At 39.1% G+C, this 20,036-nt stretch overlaps 1 protein-coding gene across 1 annotated transcript; it reads right to left on the bottom strand.

The window, feature by feature from the left end:
* Nucleotides 1-164: 164 nt before the first annotated feature.
* On the bottom strand, nucleotides 165-18,141 carry ACAT1 (acetyl-CoA acetyltransferase 1). Its single transcript, XM_026685338.2, has 12 exons — nucleotides 18,016-18,141; nucleotides 15,166-15,213; nucleotides 13,930-14,047; nucleotides 11,810-11,905; nucleotides 11,032-11,132; nucleotides 9,838-9,981; nucleotides 7,110-7,260; nucleotides 6,609-6,704; nucleotides 5,746-5,859; nucleotides 4,291-4,355; nucleotides 2,515-2,672; nucleotides 165-682 (listed from the first exon to the last, which is right to left on the bottom strand). Exons 1-12 carry the CDS (start codon nucleotides 18,049-18,051, stop codon nucleotides 562-564), a joined length of 1,248 nt encoding a protein of 415 aa, XP_026541123.1. The 5' UTR covers nucleotides 18,052-18,141; the 3' UTR covers nucleotides 165-561.
* Between the last annotated feature and the right edge of the window lie 1,895 nt (nucleotides 18,142-20,036).

The following is a 20,036-nucleotide window of genomic DNA, read 5'->3' as shown; positions in this document are numbered from 1 at the left end:
TGTACTGTACTATACTAATACTATACTAATACTAATACTATGCTATACTATACTGTACTATACACTAACTTCGAAATGCTATTTTAAAAAAAAGCTTGACACTCAAATAACACAAGCTGTGATTGGCCTAAGTCCCCGAGCTAGAATAAGAAACCAATTCATTATTATTGTATAGTAAATATTTATTCAATAGCTCTTCTTGTTTATTTCTACTAATTGTGGAAACATAATCCAATGTTACTTCTATACGATCTTCCTCCAACCCAGCAGTTGTTTTCAGGGCAAAATTACGCATGCCACAATCCACTGCCCTCATTCTAGGAGGCAAAGGGAGAAGAGCAAAAGAATGTCTACAATTCAGTAGACATTGGGCAGCATTTGGGTGATAATTAATGTGTTTTATAGTCCAAGATATAAAAAACATTTTGCATGAAAACATGCTATAATAAAAAGACATAATTTTGTTTAACAATGGCAGGCAAATTAATCCTCTATACTGCAATTCCAATCATGGTTGTAACAGCTATTCGTAAGTTGGGCCTTAGAGCTTGAGATCAGAACCTATAACTTTTGGATCAATATTGCAGAGGCCCCACCACCACCATTGCAAATGCCAGCAAGGCCATGTTCTCCTTGTTTCAGGGCATGAGTCATGTGAACAACTATTCTTGCACCAGACATCCTGAAATAGAGAAGAAGAAAAAAGAGTTTCAAGTCAGAATACCGTCTTTGCTTAGCTTTTTCAGCTTATCCTGTGTAAACAAGTGTTTTTAGTCAGTTTAAATATATTTTTCACACTACAAGACACATCTGACCGTAAGACCCACTTAGGTTTAGAGGAGGAAAATAAGAAAAATATCAGGCAGAGCCTGAGAGGACCACAGATAGGTGTCCTCTCATGTGCCAGCTCTGCCTATTGACTCCTGCATGCGGAAAAGAGACAGAAGTGGAGGGTAATGACAAAGAAGAGGCGGGGTTCAGCACTGTAACAGGACCTGCTGCTGTGGCCCGGCTGCTATTCACCAAAGGACCTGCACCGATGCATAGACATTTTCACCCACTTTTATTTTTGGGGGGTGGGGAGTGCATCTTATGGAGCAAAAAATATGGGTATATACTTCCTATAAGGCTAGGGAGCCTCGGTGGTGCAGTAAGTGCAGTACTGCAAGCTACTCCTACTGCAATTTAGCAGATCAAATCCCACCAGGCTCAAGGTTGACTCAGCCTTCCATCCTTTTGAGGTGGATAAAATGAGGACCCAAATTGTTGGGGGCAATATGCTGACTCTGTAAACCGCTTTGAGGGCTGTAAAGCACTATAAAGCGGTATATAAGTCTAAGTGCTATTGCTATAGTGAGTTTAATTCAGATAGCTTCACTTCCTTTCTCACAATGATGTGTGTTGGGCCTCAGGAGGAGAAGACAAGATGTGGAGGTGTTGAAAGGTAGAGCACAGAAAAAAGATTACCATGCAAAAGCTGTTAAATCAGAGTTGTAGAATGATAGGGCATAGGAATCCTAAAATAGAACTGCTTTGTACTGGGTGAGGTCACTGCTTTATCTAATGCAGAGCTGAAAAACAATGATTCTCAGATGACTCATGCATACTACACCATGTTCCAGGCTGAGATACACTAGAGCAGGGGTGAAGAACGTACAGCCACTAGATTCCTATTATCTCAAGCAGCAAATTCAAAGATCCAGTCTAAAAATCTCTGGAAAGTCAAAGCTTTCCTACTACTACAAAGATAATTCAACTGCTTTTGAGTTCAAAGACAAAGTCTAGCAAGTAATGGTTGGTGCTCCTAATATTCTACTAGTTTTCCCAAGTAAGTACTAATTAGATGAATTGTAATTCTGGCACAAATGTTTTTTTCCCAACATGCCTTACAACACTTTAGAATATATGCAGTCAGCTGTTGTACAATCTGCAAATTAATATTAGAAATATTTGGAGGCACCTAGTTCCCTAATCTCTAAAATATTTTTTTAAAATCTGAGTAATAGTTTGTGAATATTTTCTATGTGGCATTTTACAATCGGCTAAGAACAAGTATGCAACATGAGCTATTTCAAATATTGCTCAGAGATAAAATCAGTATAAGATATGCTAATTGTCAGTTATATAAATTCATTGCAAGGATCTCAATAAAAAGCCAGTATTGGGTTATATTAAATAGTTGCAGAAAAAGGCAGCTTTTGAGAGTTAGGGGACTTCAGGGAGATGGGCATTTCAAAAATGTGAAATAAATAAATTGTGATTATATTTTGGGCACTTGACCCAACAATTTATGATGTTTTTGTTGAAATTGGCCTTTACTTCCAGTTTTTGTCAAAAAGCATCCATTGATTAACTTCCACAATAAAGGTCATAAAATTAGATGCATTCACATGATTAACCACTTAATGACTAGCATGAGTTATGACTGGGGATAATTACAGTCATAAATTGAGGACTACCTATACAAGGATCGGTTATTTCCCACCACCAGGTAATGTATTTTTTTTTACTTACCCAATTGGGTGTCCCAAAGAAACTGCTCCTCCATGAATATTTACCTTCTGTGGATCAATGTCTAGCATTTTAATGTTAGCTAGGACAACAACACTGAATGCTTCATTGATTTCCCACATTTTAATATCTTCCTTTTTGAGTCCTGTCTGAGCAAGTAGCTGAAAGGAAAAACACCATTATTTAAAAGTTGACATGTATGTACAGATAACATTTATACTACCGGTATTTGCTTTACTACCAGAATTTTATGAGCAGATCATGACACACCCGTACAGAATTCAAGAAAAAAGCAGAAAAGACAAAATAAAAACTCACAACCTCAACGCTAAAATCCCAGATTTTGAAACTTAATTACAATGGGAAAAAATAGAATCAAATTTTAGAAAATGCTGAAAACCACACAAACATAGCTCTGGGCTACAGATAACAATTCCATCTATCTAAGCTGAAATCCATTAGCTTTTAAAACAAGGGTCTTCAAACTTGGCAAGTTTAAGACTTGTGGACTTTAATTCCCAGAATTCCTGAGCTAACATGACTGGAGGAGGAATTCTGGGAGTTGATGTCTACAAGTCTTAAACCTGTCAAGTTTTGAAGACCCCCCATTTTAAAATTAGGCAGTCTAAATAGATTTTCATCCTTGCAAAGTTGTAAAGCCAATAATGGCCTAAATCTATGGGGATATGGTTCAATTATGATAAAGGAATTCAAGTGTCCCTCACTTAATGACTACTCATGCAGCAACCAGTGAAACTTACAATGGCACTGAACAAGTGGTATTTATGATCAGTCCTCAAAATTCTGGCTATCACAGTGTCCCAGTGGTCACATGATCACAACCAAGGGGCCAATGACCAGCTTGCAATTACAACTTTGCAGTATTCCACAATCTCATGATCTCTCCATTTATGACCTTCATTGCTGGCTTCCAATAAGTAAGGTCAACAGGGAAGTCAGCAGGTCAAAAATGATGACGTGATGTCATACATAACATGGGATTCACTTAATAATGGCAACCAGAAATGTTGGAACTATCGTCACTGAGTAGCGTGGTCACATGATGTCACACTTCAACTGTGTCATTTCGTGACATAAATTCCAGTCCCAATTCTTGTCCTTTATTTTCTTTTTAATTATTCTAAAAAGGAGGATACAATTGATTTTCAATGCATGGTCTTGGATCATTGCAGGACACAGAACATATAATAAATAAATAAATGTCAGAGAACAAGAACAAATAATTTACAAAGACAGCAGTTAATCCAAACAGCAAAATCCATTGAAATACCAAAGAATACATATTGGGAAATTAAAATATTACATAATATAATGATATTTACAAGACAAGTTTTTTGACATCTTTAAAATTTTTCATTAGACTAGAGGCTACTGTAAATGGACCCATTTGATCAACAGCCTTAAAGTAGAATGTGAGCAGAAAATATTACATTAATTTAAATTAGATATTATCCATCGTATGCCAGTGTCTCTTTGTTACTTGATTTATTTATTCCAGTTGTTCAAATACAATCTGGCATTAATTTCTCCAAAACTAACCAGAACTAAAATGCTATGGTTCACTCAATTCCAAATCACCAACACTAAGTAGTTAATCCTACATTTTTATAATTTTTTAGATTGTTTTTTAAACCTAGAGCAGATAATCTACTTTAGAAATTAATTTTAAATTCTGTTATATTACATTTCGAATGAAGACTGAAACGCAGAATTAAATGAGCAACTAAGTGAAGGTAGAGCAATGGTAGAGATGTTCACCTTAGGAACAGCTTGTGCTGGTGCAATGGGAAAATCAATAGGATCAACAGCAGCATCTGCAAAACCTGCAGAACAGAAACATGAATTAGAAAAGAAACATTTTGTTAAATGTTGCTTTACTTACTCGTAATATTGAATGTTATTCTAGCAATGATGCCTCTATCAGGGGCACAATTTCAGAGTTCATTCCTTAAAAGATACTTTAAAAAGTCCGTGCAAGAGAACTTGCATTGAAAAGTTCCAAAGTCTCATTTTTTTTAAAAAAAATGGCTTTTGGCAAAATTGCAATTGGTTGAAACCACTTGATAAAAAAAAAAAAATCTGTCCTTCCTGCCTAATCTGCCTAATCTACAGATAAAACAAAATGAAAAGAAGACATCCACTACCAGTCTTACTCAGGGATATGTATATACATATATATATGAAATTCACTTAACAAATATCTCACTTCCAGTATTGCGCAAATATTACTCTAGCCACCGTCAACACATGTACTATTAGATAAATTAAATCCTTCCTATATCCTTCTGTATTATTCCTAGGAGAAAAAATTCTGGCTTAAATGGAATACACTCTCCCACCATTTGTTCCACCCATGTCTGGATCATTCTCCAATACTTTTTTACAGCATTGCAGGTTCACCACATGTGAAAATATGTGCCTGATATTGGAAGAAGGAAAGCAAACCGCCAGAAACAGTCATAATAAGGAAAATTATGCAGAATTGGACAGGTTAACTCTAGAATTAAAAAAACAAGGGGGAATCTGAGTACTATGAGACATGGAATAAATTCTATCAGTGGGTGCATAGAAGAAGGCAAGGTCGGAACATAAGTAGCTATGATGATTAGAATAATTAGTAAACAATGTATCAGACAAGAGGATTGTAAATGGTGAAGTAAAATTTATATATGTGTAACAATTGTAATGCCAGAATGGATGAACCGTGTTGTATTCTTATAATTAAAATTAAAATATAAATAAATAAATAAATAATTAAAGAAAAAAAACACAAATATCTCACTTAACAACAGAAATTTTGGAACAATGGAACCTAATGGAACCCAAAATTTCTGTTGTTAAGTGAGATATTGGTTAAGTGAATTTTGTTCCACTTTATGACCTTTCTTGCCACAGTTGTTAAGTGAATCACTGCAGTTGTTACATTAATAGCATGGTTGTTAAGTGAATTTGACTTGCCCATTGACTTTGATTGTCTGAAGGTCAAAACAAGGGATCACTTGGGACACCACAACAGTCAAAAATATGAGTCAGATGTCAAACATCTGGATTTTGATCACATGACCACAGGAATGCTGCAATGATTGTGTGAAAAATGGTCCTAAGTCACATTTTTCACTGCCGTTGTAACTTTGAATGGCCACTAAACGAACTGTTATAAGTCGAGGCCTATCTGCATAGGATGATTTCACCAAGGGGAAGGACAATCCTCACCTACTATTCTAGCCAATGGCTTCACATTCAGTCTTTTGGCCGCTTCTGAAGTCATCAGCACCAAAGCAGCGGCTCCGTCGTTCAGTGTACTAGCATTGGCAGCAGTGACTGTTCCTGGAAAAAATTCATTAGGGAAAAACAATTTACTAGGAAGAACAATTTAAACACAATGCATTCCCCTACAATGGTGCTTGCTAAATCTGGGCAAACTAACCAAACATTGGGTACAAGTGGTTTTTCTTTGGGTAATAATACATAAACCAATTATCCAATCATAGCAGGGACATACAAATAATGGCTTTCTGATAAATTGCTTAGAGCAATAAAGGAAAAAAATTGAGAAGCACTATCCTATAGTGTTATCAATTCCTCCTTCACCTGTGTCAAATGATGGTGCAAGTGGTTAGAACGCAGTACTGCAGGCTGTTGCTGCTGACTGTCAGCTCCTCCAATTTGGCAGTTCGAATCTCACCAGCCTCAAGGTTGACTCATCCTTCCAAAGTTGGTAAAATGAGGACCCAGATTGTTGGAGGCAATATGCTGACTCTGTAAACTGCTTAGAGAGGGCTGTAAGGGCTATTGCTATAAAATGTACAGCAGCCTAAATCCAACATAGCTGGTGTAATCTTAAACAAGCAATCAATCAAGAAATATGCTGCCAACTAGCACTCTGTAGAGTAGCTATGAAGGCTTTGCAAAATATATTCGTATACTGGAATGTGTGACACTCTATGGAAGCTTTGAAGAAGCAAGAAAGGAAGAATATTGCTACCGCTGAAACTGGAGAAGACTCTTGAATATACCACAGACAGTCAATATCTGAAATAAATTCTAGCACATTAAAAATGGACGTCAAATCTTACCATTTTCTTTTTGGAAAACCGCCTTCAATTTTGGAACTTTACTAAAATCCACACGCTTGTATTCTTCATCTTCTTTAACCACAGTGTCTGGTTTCCCTAAAGTAAAGATTCTGTTTAGTAAAAAAACATTTGAAACTTTGACCACAAAGTCCAATTCAGCAAAAGGGCTCTATCAGTGACCTGCTAGACGTTAACATTTTTCTTATTTTCCAAAGGACAGCTGAAGATATAAGAATCTTTTGCATCATCTCATTCCTTGCCCTGTCCATCTCATGTTCCATTGCTCTAGTATATGAGTAGGTTGATTTAAGTTAAGGCACTGAAATCATCAAAATCAGAAAATTCTGGTTTAAATTATGTTTTTCTTATAATTCTTCAAATATGTATTAATGCTGAAGATCAGTCAAATAACAGGATTGGATTTCACATTTGAAAAATGAAGCATGTCATGTATCAAAACAATTTAAAATGGAAAAGATATTGTACATTAATCCATACTACCTTTTTGAGAAATAGTAACGGGCACAATTTCTTTTGCAAATATTCCAGATTCCCAACCTTCCTTGCTTTTGGTATAGGATTTTATAGCATAAGTATCTTGATCTTCCCGTGATATAGAAAATTTCTTAGCAGTATTCTCAGCACAATTACCCTGGGGGCAGTGAAAAAAAAAGGGAAATATGAGGCTTTGTAAAGTGTAGAGATCATTTACATATCTCATGCTGCATATAATTTAATTATAGTGCATGTGGTTTGAATTAATCTTAAATTCCTAATGAAATTTAAGATTAATTCAAACCACATGTACTATAAGATAATGGATAGCAGCTTTGAACTAAAACATTTTCAGCAATTGATAATTTAACTAAATAAATGAACTTATGTGTAGTAAATGTATAGTACCTGTACCGGGGTGGGATTCTACAGGTTCACACCTATTCGCTAGAACCGGTTGTTAACATTCTAAGCAGTTCGGAGAACCAGTTGTTAGAAGAAATTACTAGCCTAATCCTGTAAGGAAGGCAGGAAGGAAACATTCTGGTGTTGCTTACAGAAACTGCCTCTCTGTTAACCCTTATTACATTCTTGGCAGGACTAGACTTCCTGTCTCAGGAACGTCTCTGGAATTTTTTCCCCTCCTTTGCTGGTATTTTGCTTGTGTGGAGTGACCATTCAAAGTTACAATGGCACTGAAAAAAGTGACTTATGACCATTTTTCACACTTACAACTGTTGCAGCATCCCCACAGTCACAAGAAGCCAGGCAAGGAGATGCGTGCCTCGATGTGAGTGATGTTGAGTTGGCCACACCCAGCCAAAAACATGACCACCGAGCCACGCCTACCAACTAAGCCACACCCACAGAACCGGTTGTTAAAAAATTTGAATCCCACCCCTGACCTGTACTAACTATTTTAAACTTCCTTTGCTCATAATCACTGGAAGTTTAAATTGTAGTCAGTCCTTGATTTAGATTGATCACTTAACAACCATTCAACAGACCCACCTGAGTGGTACATATGACCCAGATTCGAAGTTCTGACTGTTGGTGCCTTCTCTCGTTGTCACATGATCACACTACAGATGCTTGGCAATCAGACCACATTTCTGGCCATTTACAATGTGCCAGGGACACATAACCACATTTTATATTTTTGCCAAAGACTGGCATTTACTTCCAGTTTTTGGCAAAACTGCAGCATAGTGAACCATCTGTTTGTTTAATAATCCCAGTGGAGAATAACCACCAATTCACTTAACAACCAGTGCAAAAAAAGGTCATAAAAATCAGGTTGGTCATGTGACCAGCCATTTCACGACTATCACGAGCTACAACTGTGAGGAGTTACTTTTGGTCATAACTCAAGGACTACCTGTTTTAATTACAGCCCAATAGGTAAAGGAATAAAAAATATTTGAATAGAAGGCTTTTACATTATTGCAGCAAAAAAGGCCTTAGCCTTTCAGGTAATTTTAGAAGATTGTAAACCATCAACTCCATGTCTGTTCATGGTAGCAGAGATTTTGTCTATAGTATCTCTTAAGTGATAACAGCTGCTAACTAAACAAAATAAGTTTTTATCTGTTTGTTCCCACAAATAAGCTAACTGGGGGGGCGGCTTTAAAACTCTTAAAACAGAAAAATAACATGCACAGCACTTTTAAAAAGTCTCTTGCATTGTGAAGAGAATAATCAATATTTTGATATTAAAGGTAAAGGTTCCCCTTGCACATAGGTGCTAGTTGTTTCCGGCTCTAGGGGGCGGTGCTCATCTCCGTTAAAAAAGCCGAAAAGCTGTCCGAAGACATCTCCGTGGTCATGTGGCCGGCATGACTAAACACCAAAGATGCATGGGACGCTGTTACCTTCCCACCGAAGTGGTCCCTATTTTTCTACTTGCATTTTTACATGCTTTTGAACTGCTAGATTGGCAGAAGCTGGGACAAGTAACGGCAGCTCACTCCGTTACATGGCGCTAGGGATTCAAACTGCCGACCTTTCTGATCGACAAGCTCAGCGTTTTAACCACTGAGCCACCACGTCCCCTACCTATTTGGATAATAGAGTTTACCTATTTGGATATTAGAGCCTATCTAAACAGCTTGTATAGCCATGTCGTAGTTGTCAATGATAGTGTCCAAATAAAAGATACAACTGTGCCATACCAGGCACCTAACTCTATGAACTTTGTGGGAACAATTTCAAAAGAGGCTGGCACTCAAAATTATTTTTATTATTTTATTTTATTATTAAAATTGATACGTTGCTCAATTCCCAAAAACTCTGGGAGGTTTACAAAATGCTTTGCTTTCTGAATTCTCCCATTCCTATTAATAGCCATTTGCCTGAACGCTTTGAGCAATTGTTTTCCAGGCCTGTTTCATATAAATGGCCAGCAATTAGAAAATAATGACATTAGGATATGTGATTAAAATGGGAAAAGAAAAACTCTATGACTGTTGCTTTCTGGGCAAGGCACCATTCTATAAGATGCAGTTCCACCCAACCATGCTCTGTGCCAGCAGGATTGGGGAAAAACTACATGTTAAATCAGAGGTCTCCAAATTTGGCAACTTTAAGACTTCTGGGAGTTGAAGTCCACAAGTCTTAAAGTTGCCAAGTTTGGGGACCCCTGTTTTAAATGAACTGTAGCAATTTAGTTTTTATTCAAAAATAATTCAAAATTATTTAAAAGTTTAAAATGAAATATAGTCGCAAGGCCGTTTACCATGTGGATCTTGTTGTAAACATCTGTCAAGCCATCTTTGACAATCAAATCTTCAAGCTTCACTCCTCCATAAGGCGTTGCTCCTCTGGTCATGGTGTAGGGGACGTTTGACATGCTTTCCATTCCTCCAGCCACCATCACATCCTGTTCAGAAGATTTTACAGCTATTTAGCATACACACACACACACACACAAATGCATTCATTTAACAATATGAAAAGAGATACTTGGTACTGAATGGATGCTTGGCCTAGAGGTGGTGCTCTCTCCTCACAATCAGGAGGCTGTGAGTTTGATCCTAGGTAGAGGCACACTGAGAATATATCTACTGAACAAAACTCTGCATTGGCGACAGGAAGGGCATCTGGCCATTAGAACACTAGCTCCATTTAGTTGCCCAGACTCCACCCAGCAAGGGATTATGGGATCATTAAAACAAGATGATACTTGGAATTGAATCCAGTTGTACACTTCCACCACCAGAAAGGTTTCCATGATGGAGCATAAAGGAAGAATACGTCACTTGCAAATAACTCCAGAGGCCCCTCAACTTTATGAGGAAGATTTTAAGGGTGCCGAAATAGAAAAGGACCTAAATAAAGAGCCCTCTGGACTAGCAGAAGTCTACTAGGGCAAGGAAGGATTTAAGCTTTGTATCCCCTTGCAGGCAAAACCTGAAAGGTCTATATATAACACTAAGACTTATTTTATTGTACTGCAATATTTTTTTTAAAGAAGAAATACTGATAAAACAATGTACAAAAACAATGTACCAAAATAAAATAAAAAATCAAACCAAATAAACAGACAAAAAAAATCTAAAAATTACTTAAACGTATAACATGCTCATTTATTTATCAACTACATATCAAATTGTGCATAAAATGTTGTTGATTTTTGTAAATTATGAGATGCTGAAATATATTTGGTTAGTAGTAAAAACAGCCTTTCCAAAAAAGGATAAATTAGACATTTAAAAAAAAAATCCGTTGCCAACATAGAAGTATTTTTCTAATCTTCCAGTTGTTACTTTTCATTTGATATTCAGAGTATCGATTCAATAATTCATTCACAAGACTTTTTTAACCAACAACGGTCATTTGTAGACTAAGAATTGTAGCCTTCTTGACTTCGAAATGAAGAAGTTTCAAGTTCATATAGATCCACAAATCGTGAAAGTACAGAATAGCCTACCTGACTCCCACACATCAAACTCTGGGCTGCCATCATAATAGATTTCATTCCAGAAGCACAAACTTTGTTGACGGTTGTGCAAGGAGTAGAAACTGGTAAGCCTGTGCCAAAATAAAGATAAATCTCAGATATATGTCAAATAATTGTTGTGGCCTGCCAATGAAGATGTTGGGGAGGAACTTGGGCCAGTTCTGGAGTCTGGGGAAGGCTCTGATGGATGCTCTGTGTTGGACTCACAGATAGAGACAGGGCCGTCTGACATTTCCCAGCCACCGGAAAGGCAGCTGCCTTTTGGAGGCCGAGATAAGTGAGGAGGAAGAACAGCTGGGGCCTGTTCCAGATGCACGTATGCTCAGAGCAATCAGGAGAGGTGAGCAATGGAGGATAAGGAGTTGACTCGGGAGCAAAGCACATGTGGATGCTGAATGGCCCCTCCCTGGCTGGAGAATAAATAGAAGGAAAGGGGAGTGGCTGTCGTGGGAGACAACAGTTTGTATTTCTGAAGATTTTGCTCATTGTGTTTCGTGTCACAAAGACTGTTTGCCAGAACTTAATTTGCAGCCTTTTGGCTGGGAGCTCACAGCTTTGCAATTATCGCAAGGAACTGCTAAGGTCTGTGCTGCAGTTAACTCCTTGAAGGACTATAGCCTGGACTTTTTGGTGGGTGAATGCAATTAATTCACAAGAGCTAAGTCAAGAGCGGGTTTTCATGACAAGGAGTGTGTTTCTTGCTTCTGCTAAGGCTGGGTCAGGACAATAATAAAAAGAATCGTAGTACCGGCACCAAGGGTCGCTTGTCTTGCAGGAGCCTGTCCTTCTCCAGCTTGGATAACATTTCCCATGTATACTTCTTTCACTTCTTGAGAAGGGATACCTAATAACAATTAGAGAAATGTGTATGATAATTATGGAAGGGATAGCCTTGCACCGTAAGTCCAGTAAAGATTCAAAATTAGTTCTCTACGCTTGTAACCTGTGTTTCCTCAGAAAACAGGATGTGTAAAATTCAGCAATTCAAGGATGGAATCTTCCAGAAAGCTGCCTGTGAAAGATACCAATCATGTATATAACAGCATTCAGCCGAATGCAGCTAAAGAAGTCTTCTGCTATCTAAACTTCTGTTAAGAAAAACTTTGTTCAAAACTATAGAATTCAATTTACTGACATTCATACTTCTTTCTTACCTTTTAGATAAAAACCAGGAGACTGATTGGCCCCTTTCAAGTAACCGTTTTATATAATCCAGAAAAAAAAAACAGTAAGAAAGAAAGGAATCTTAGGAGCACATACTAAAGTATATACAGTTATAACTGGTATTTTTGGTATTATGAGCCACGGGTAGTGCAGTGGTTAGAGTGCAGTATTGCAGGCTGCTTCTGCTGACTGCCAGTAGTTTAGCAGTTCAAGTCTCACTGGCTCAAGGTTGATTCAGCCTTCCATCCTTCTAAGGTAGGTAAAATGAGGACCCAGATTGTTGGGGGCAATATGCCGACTGTAATCCGTTTAGAGAGGGCTGTAAAGCACTGTAAAGTGATATACTGTATAAGTCTAAGTGCTATTGCTATTACTATTGGTAAAATGAGATTTCTTTAAGGACAATTTTATTGAATTTTTAAAGAAAAAAATAAGAACTAATAATTAAGAGAGAAAGAAAAGTAAAGAGCGAACTGTTGAGGTAATTCCCCGTTAGGAGAATGAGCGCACACAGGGAGACGTAGTGAGAGTGGTGAAGAATAACACGCAAGCAGCACATAGCTACACTGTATAGTAAAATGTAGGTTTTTACTTCCAGTAAAACGGTTAAGCAAAGTTCAACAAACAGTCCAAGTCATTCACAGTTAAAGCAGTCAGTTTTCAGTCCAGGGATAATCCTAAATCAAAGTCCAGTATCATAAACAGTTCAGTAACAGACTTACATCAAATCCAGAAATAACGATGATCAGTAACAGTCAATAGGGGAATGCAGGAACACACTCTCAGCAACAGAACAAGACTAAAACAACCCAGGTTTCTGGCTCCATCTTATGGCCGTTTGAGGAACCACACCCAATTACCATTTTAGCATTCCCTTAAAGAGACAGTATTAAAATGTCTATCCTGGTTTATATATTTTCCAACCCAACTATTAGGTGACTTACATTCCTAACACGAACAAAGTAAAAAATGCAGAAAGAAAAAGAAAAAAAATATTAAAAAAAATACTTTTGATTTTCTTTTATAAGAAGTATAAGTATAAAGTTAAATTGACCTTACACTATTATAGTTTATAGGTTGTCTGTGACTTTCGATTGGCCGCTTAGCGACCATTCAAAGTTATAATGGACTCAAAAAAAAGGTACTTGCAACCCGAACTTGAACTTCCGACAGTGGTTTCCCCCCACACACACAAAGCACAGTCACATTACTGCATTTTGGGTGCTTGGCAAACTGCCCACATTAATGACTGTTTGCAACAACGGCCATATGACCGTGATTTATGTTTTTGCCAGAAACCAGCATTTGCTTCTGGCAAAAAAATGCACCATAGTAAAGAATGGGTTTGCTTAACATTCATTTAACCACCACCACAAAAAAACGTCATAAAACTAGGCACAGTCACATGATAGCCTACTAACTACTGTTGATGACTTACGATCATAATTGCGGGCTCAATTGTGGTCGTAAGTCAAGGACTACCTGCAACTTTTATTGTTTCTACCATTATCAAAATTTCACTTTTTCTATTTCATGCAATAAGTCCAGAAGGGGTTTCTAATCAACACTGAAAATTAATTAATGTCTTTTCTCTGATCAAAACTGTCATTTTCGCCATCTCAACTAGCTCCATCATCTTCACTGGTAAAATCAATGAAGATTAAATAATGGGAATAAAGCAAGAATAAAAGCTTCCTTACGTACCTGCTTTTTCAACTGCTCCTTTAATTGCAATGGCACCAAGGTTAGTGGCAGGCAGTGAGAAAAGGGAACTTTGGAAAGATCCGATTGGTGTCCGGACAGCACTCACAATAACTATCTCCTGATGAGCAAAGCATTACATTGGTTTAACTGAAAGTGTTTTTTCAGAATCATACTTTACATTCTAAGAATATTCAATGCATACTGTTAATTATTGAACCAATACAAATCTATTTTGTATTGCAGTACATCAGGGGCGTCAAACTCAGGGCCCGGGGGCCCAATCCGGCCCATGGGGTGGTTAGATCTGGCTTGCCGGCCCACCCTGGAAAAGACCAGCCCACAGTGCTTCTGCCAGCGAAAAAGGAGCTTGTGGAGGAGCCGTCCATGGCCTCCTTGAGTTCCATTTTCGCTGGCAGAGGGCTGCAGGAGGCCATCAAGGCCAAACACGGAGCCCAGGAGGGCTGATGTGGCTGAAAATTGAGCCCTGATGAGTGACATTGAGCTGGTCATTCCCACCCTGGCCACACCCCTCTGCAGCCTCTGAGTTCAAACACAAACCAGATGCGGCCCTCAATGAAATCGAATTTGACACCCCTGCAGTACAGTAACGTCTCAGCAAAATTACAGTTAATTAAACAGCCTACCTAAACCATACAATGGAAAGTTTCCCTTCTGCTCTTTCGAGAGAGGGTCAAAAAGCATGATGGTTTAAATGTATTACTAGTTTCAAGGATTAAGAAAAAAAAAAAAAAGTAAAGTTTTTATGACAATATACGTGAGTCAAATTATAAGTAGTCTAGACTTCCTGCAGTAGTAAAAGCATCTGTGGCATTCTGGACACCATTTGGCTTATTTTGGCATCACAGGTTTGAGGAAAGCAATGTAGTTTTAGAAATGCACAAAACTAACAATTTAGTACTGCTTCCTATATTTCTATATAGAAACAAATGCATGCGGCGCCTTTAGGACAAAACTTCACGCAACGATATACTGCTCTTGCCTGTGCTTTTCTAATTACAGCTAGTAGAGCAGGGGTGCCATGGGCCGGATGCATCATGTGGTGGCCGCCCCCCGCCCCCCCGGTTTAGCGAAGGGGGAAAAAGTTGCCATACATGACATGACGTGACGCTGCAAATTTGACACCCCTGTAGTAGATAAATACTATGTCTTCATAAAATAAGCATACCGCTAGTTTGGAGCCACAATATTTCAAGATATTATTTTAGCAAGACTCACATTTAAACCACGTTGTGATGAGTAGCTTCGGCTTGAAAATCTTAATGCCTGCAAAAGAAATTTATTGTAAATATGGCATAACTTGCAGAATGGAAAGATCAAGTCTATACTACAATCAGTCTTTTTTGGACTAGAGATCGTCATGAAAGACATTCGGCTACTGAATCATCATACATAACTGCTAAACTTTTAAATGTTTTTATTGTTAAAGATATATAATGCTCTCTAATATACACTGCATTGAGATCCATAAGCAGGCAGCAAAGGAAACTTGAACAAAGTTATTGCAATAAAAGTCATTATTACTTCATTCAAATTTCCTACACCTGGGTAAGTAGCCAAAGTGACTGTAAAGCAAGGAATGATGAATGTGTATACTAGCTGCCCCACAGCTACTGATGCTTATTTTTCTCTCCTTCACCCTCTGTAAGACTAAAGCTTTTACTGACTTCTGCCTTGCTATATCCTAGAGTTGTATCTAATTCTAGGTATGTCTCGCACTATGTCCATGCAGGCCGTCTTAGTTTTGATTGGTTCTTTTGTCCTGCCTGTGAGTTAAGCAGTCAATTGCCAGGAATCAGGTTTCAATAGACATTACATTAGCCGCTTGATTTCTCAACTTGACCTTAATGGAACACTGTTTTGTTATTTTCCTTATAATATCCTGATACACTATCTTTTCTTGTTGGCCTTTCACCCATTTCTTCCAGCTTGATACCCTTGTCTGGACTTAGCACTTGTACTTGTCCATTGATCAAATCTTGACATTTACAAGTTCTTTCCTGCGGCTTTCCTAACCCTGCGTCACATATTCCAAAATTTTACATCCTTTTTTTTTCTATTCACATATGGATATGGATACCTGTAGTATTTTACCACATAAATAGAAATATTTTAACTATTAGATTCTTATCAGCTAAGGAACCGTTGCGGTAAAATGGCAAAAATGTTCTTGAGTGTAGTAGCCTAGATGGATGAGTGCTGCTTATTTTCTGTCTGATTCTATCGACATTGTCTAATTGTTATTTAAAGCTTAAAGCCTTGTTCTGTATCTTAGTTTATTTGATCTACTTTGCCTTAGCAAACATTTCAGCACCTAGAGATTACTGATTAATTCTGCTTGCATACAAATGATACACACAAGAGTTCTGTTCATAAATGATCCTAGTTATAGAAACAATATTACCATACTCTAAGCAGCAATTTTGAGAATTACCAACACAACAGAGAACACCTCTTACCAAAAAGGAGAGGTGTCACATTTCATTAATACACTATGGGACCTCCTATGAAATCACTGCCTTTATTACCAGAAAGAGTGAAAGCAACTAACACTATATACTTGTCATTTAACAAAGCACCTCATGCCAATCTTATTTTACTTTAAAGAGCTGAATCAGAAGCTAAAAATCCAGTTCAGTCTTCTCCTAGCACAGAGAAATACTACATGCTGCATACACTTTCCTCAAACCCAACAGTTCCATTAAAAATAAATTAAAAGTGTGCTAAATCTCTGCTCTCTAACATCACAGTTAATCCAAACACATTGTGGAACAAGCAAAAGATTGACTCCTTTGATCTCTTCCCTTCCTCTTAATTTCCACCAGTCACTTTGTGGAACATTTATATTTTTCCAAAAGTAGATCACCAGTCTTGGATTCCAATTGCTTTGTGGAAGACATTTTCTCCTTCTCCTGAAATCTGAGTTTATAAATGGCCAGTCGCTATTTGAACTTTGGTGTTGGAGAAGGCTTCTGAGAATACTGTGGACAGCCCAAAAAATAAAAAAATAAAAATAAACCAATGAATCATTGAACAAATTAACCCAAAGTTTTGGTCTGAAATCCAAAGGATCAGGTTCAAATTATCTTAATCTGGACCCATTATGCAAAGCCCAACTCTTTGGAACAGGCTGGGAAAGGTGGAAGGAAAGAGAAGAGGGTAACCACAGTAAGGTGGTAGAACTCAAGGACAGGGACAATGAATGGCCCTTTGATCCTTAGGAGACTCAAAATCTATCTATGGGGTTGCTAGGTGTTGAAAACATTTTGGTGGCACATAATCAATCAACCAGTCAACCAGTTCAGCAGAGACACCAAGTTTGGAGATGTGCCTCGTACCAACCACTTGTCCAAGGAATGTACAGGCAGTCCTCTACTTACAACCACAATTGAGACCCAAATTTATGTTGTTAAGTGAGAAATTTGTTGAGTTTGCTCCATTTTTACGGTGATTCTTTGTTAAGCGAATCACCGCAGTTCTTAAATGAGTAACACGGTTGTTAAGCGAATCCGATGTCCACACTGCTTGTCAGAAGGTCGCAAAAGGAGATCACACAGCTCCGGGACACTTCAACCGTCATCAATGCGAGCCAGTGGCCAAGCATCCGAAGGTAAATCATGGAACCACGGGGATGCTGCAACAGTCATAAGCGTGAAAAACGGTCATGTCACATTTTTCAGTGCCTTTTTGAACTTCAAATGGTCACTAAACTGTTGTAAGCCGAGGACTACCTGTGTTTCATTGTCAAACAAGTCACGCCTCCCATCAAGGTGAAAGCGGGTGGATTCCCTGCTCCCGAAAGGCAGGGGTCCCTCTTCCACCCGTGACCTGCTTCCACCCGTGACCCTCTGGCAAACAAACGGGTGCAGAGCTTGCACACCTTCCCAGGCCGCACAGGGAGGAGTCCGGTAAGGAAATCCCCCAGCCCGAGTCCTCCGTCCAGCAGGGTTTTTCGCGGAAGGATGGCGTGGCGGTCAACGACGAGGGAGGGGCCACCCCCCAACCTACCACGACCAAACATGCATCTCTGGGGTCTCCCGGCTCCGTCACGGGCGGGCCGCTACTCACCAGAAGGGGCTTCGCGACCTGCCGCCCGCACTGCATCCCGCCGCCCGCTTAGATCACCTCAACGACTGGACCCGGGAGGGAGCACCTCTGCCGTCACCTTCACCAGCACGAGAGCCACGCCCCCTCGCCCGGCCAACGGGAAGGCAAGGAAGGGCGGCCGGCTCCGTCCAATCGCCTTTCTCCGAATCCAGGCGCCTGGGGGGAGTGGGCGCGGCCACCGAGAAGCGTTCCTATTGGAGGCACGAGAGAGGGGGCGGGAGAGAGAGAGAGAGAGAGAGAGAAAAGAGGGCGGGCCAGTAGAAGAGAGGAGAGTGTGTTGCAAAAGGCGGAAAATAGGTGACGTCAGACGACCGTAGAAGTAGGAAATTGAAGAAAGGTCTGCGGGGAGGGGGGGGGGAAGACTACAGTTGCTATGATTACAAGAGACAATATCGTTGAGCTAGCAACGTGGATAGTAACACCTGTCTTTCAAAATTGGTGACTTTTTAAGATGTCTGGTCATCAATTCCCAGAATTCCCCAGCCAGTATGGCCAAATTTGAAAAAAACAAAAACAAAAAACCACTGGTCTAACAGATTCCAAAGGATCCAGGTGGAGAATAGCAGGTGTAGATCCAGGCAGGATAGGAAGGGGATGATCTCCCCATCTCACTCCTTGTCCCTATTGCTAGGTAAAAGCGCGGCCTCTAGTCCTGCCTTAGACATAAATCCAGTGGGTGGACCTTGGGCTTGTTCCTCTCTCTGAATCGTGGGAAACAGTCACTTTAAAATAAAATCACTTTAAAATAAAAAAATAACTTGCCAAAGAAACTGCAGACATGTGTCCAAGCAGCCACCAGGAGTCAACACTGATTTAAAGGCGCAGGCGTGCACACACACACGTAAAAGTGTTCTCCGCCTCTCCCTGCATTAGCACAAAATTGCCAGCGTAAAGTATGAATTCTGTTTGCCAATCTCCATCTGGTGCATTGGTGTCAGTCTTTGCTGTGTAGCCAGCGAAAGGGGTCACCTTGAAGAAATCCTCCAGCAACAAATGTGAAAACATGTTTTAAGCCTGGGAAGTAAAACATTAGGCAGAAATCATGGCTAGCTTTGTCTTAACTTCCTGAGGTATAAAAAAGGAAGAAAGGGAAAACTGAGAGACAGACTTCCAAGATTCTGTAACCATAGCCTAAATGTTTTTCAGACTTGGCAAACTTTAAGATGTCTTAAACTCCCAGAAGTCTTTAGCCAGTGCTCCTCAGGGCTAGGAATTGAAATCTGGGAATTGATATCTGCAATCTTAAAATTGCCAAGTTTGTAAAACACTGGCCTTCATCCACAAGGTAGTGTTTCTATTATAATTGAGGTGTCTGTTTCCTTACTAGCCTGTCTTGAAGAGCTGACAAGCTGAACGGTGGTGTCCAGATTTGTGACTGTGTGTTTATTAAAGGCAAGGTGTTTCTCCTCTGACTTTGCACCCAGCAGAATAAACATCAACCAGAGACAGTGTTGGATTTATGGCTTGTCTTTTCTAGATGGCTTGTCTGCTTGTCCTCCTCCCTCCAAATTTGACATCTTTCAAGTCAAAAGGAAATACAGAAACCTAGTGGATGTCGGTGTAGAAACAGCACCCCCGAAGTTTGCATCACATTCTGAGTAACAGCGACACAGAGGCTATTAAATCATGCAGGAGGTGTAATAAATGAGGAAGCATGGTCAATCAGTGTGCTGTGCGACATACACAGTGTGATGTAATCTGCAGCACCATTTTGAATCCTCAAGTAATTTAAGACACATACATACACCCTCACACACATATATACAGAGAAAGATCTCTCTCACACACATACACAATTGTATATTTTATAACAAATCACATAACCTGAAATTAGTAGATGATCTACTGTTATGTTCCCTTTTCACTTAAAACAATGGGATCCAGCTTTAACAGTTGGGAAAACTTCCCTAGGGTTCATTCTTTTTCTACAAGTTTTTATCACATTACACTCTAGTACAGGGGTGGGCAAACTACGGCCCGGG

The sequence above is a fragment of the Notechis scutatus genome, chromosome 5, assembly GCF_049901735.1.
Source record: "Notechis scutatus isolate UNSWTSFEM ecotype Mainland chromosome 5, rNotScu1.2, whole genome shotgun sequence".
Lineage (NCBI taxonomy): Eukaryota > Metazoa > Chordata > Lepidosauria > Squamata > Elapidae > Notechis > Notechis scutatus.
The sequence above is the reverse complement of the archived record's forward strand: the minus strand, read 5'-3'. Positions and strand labels throughout refer to the sequence as shown.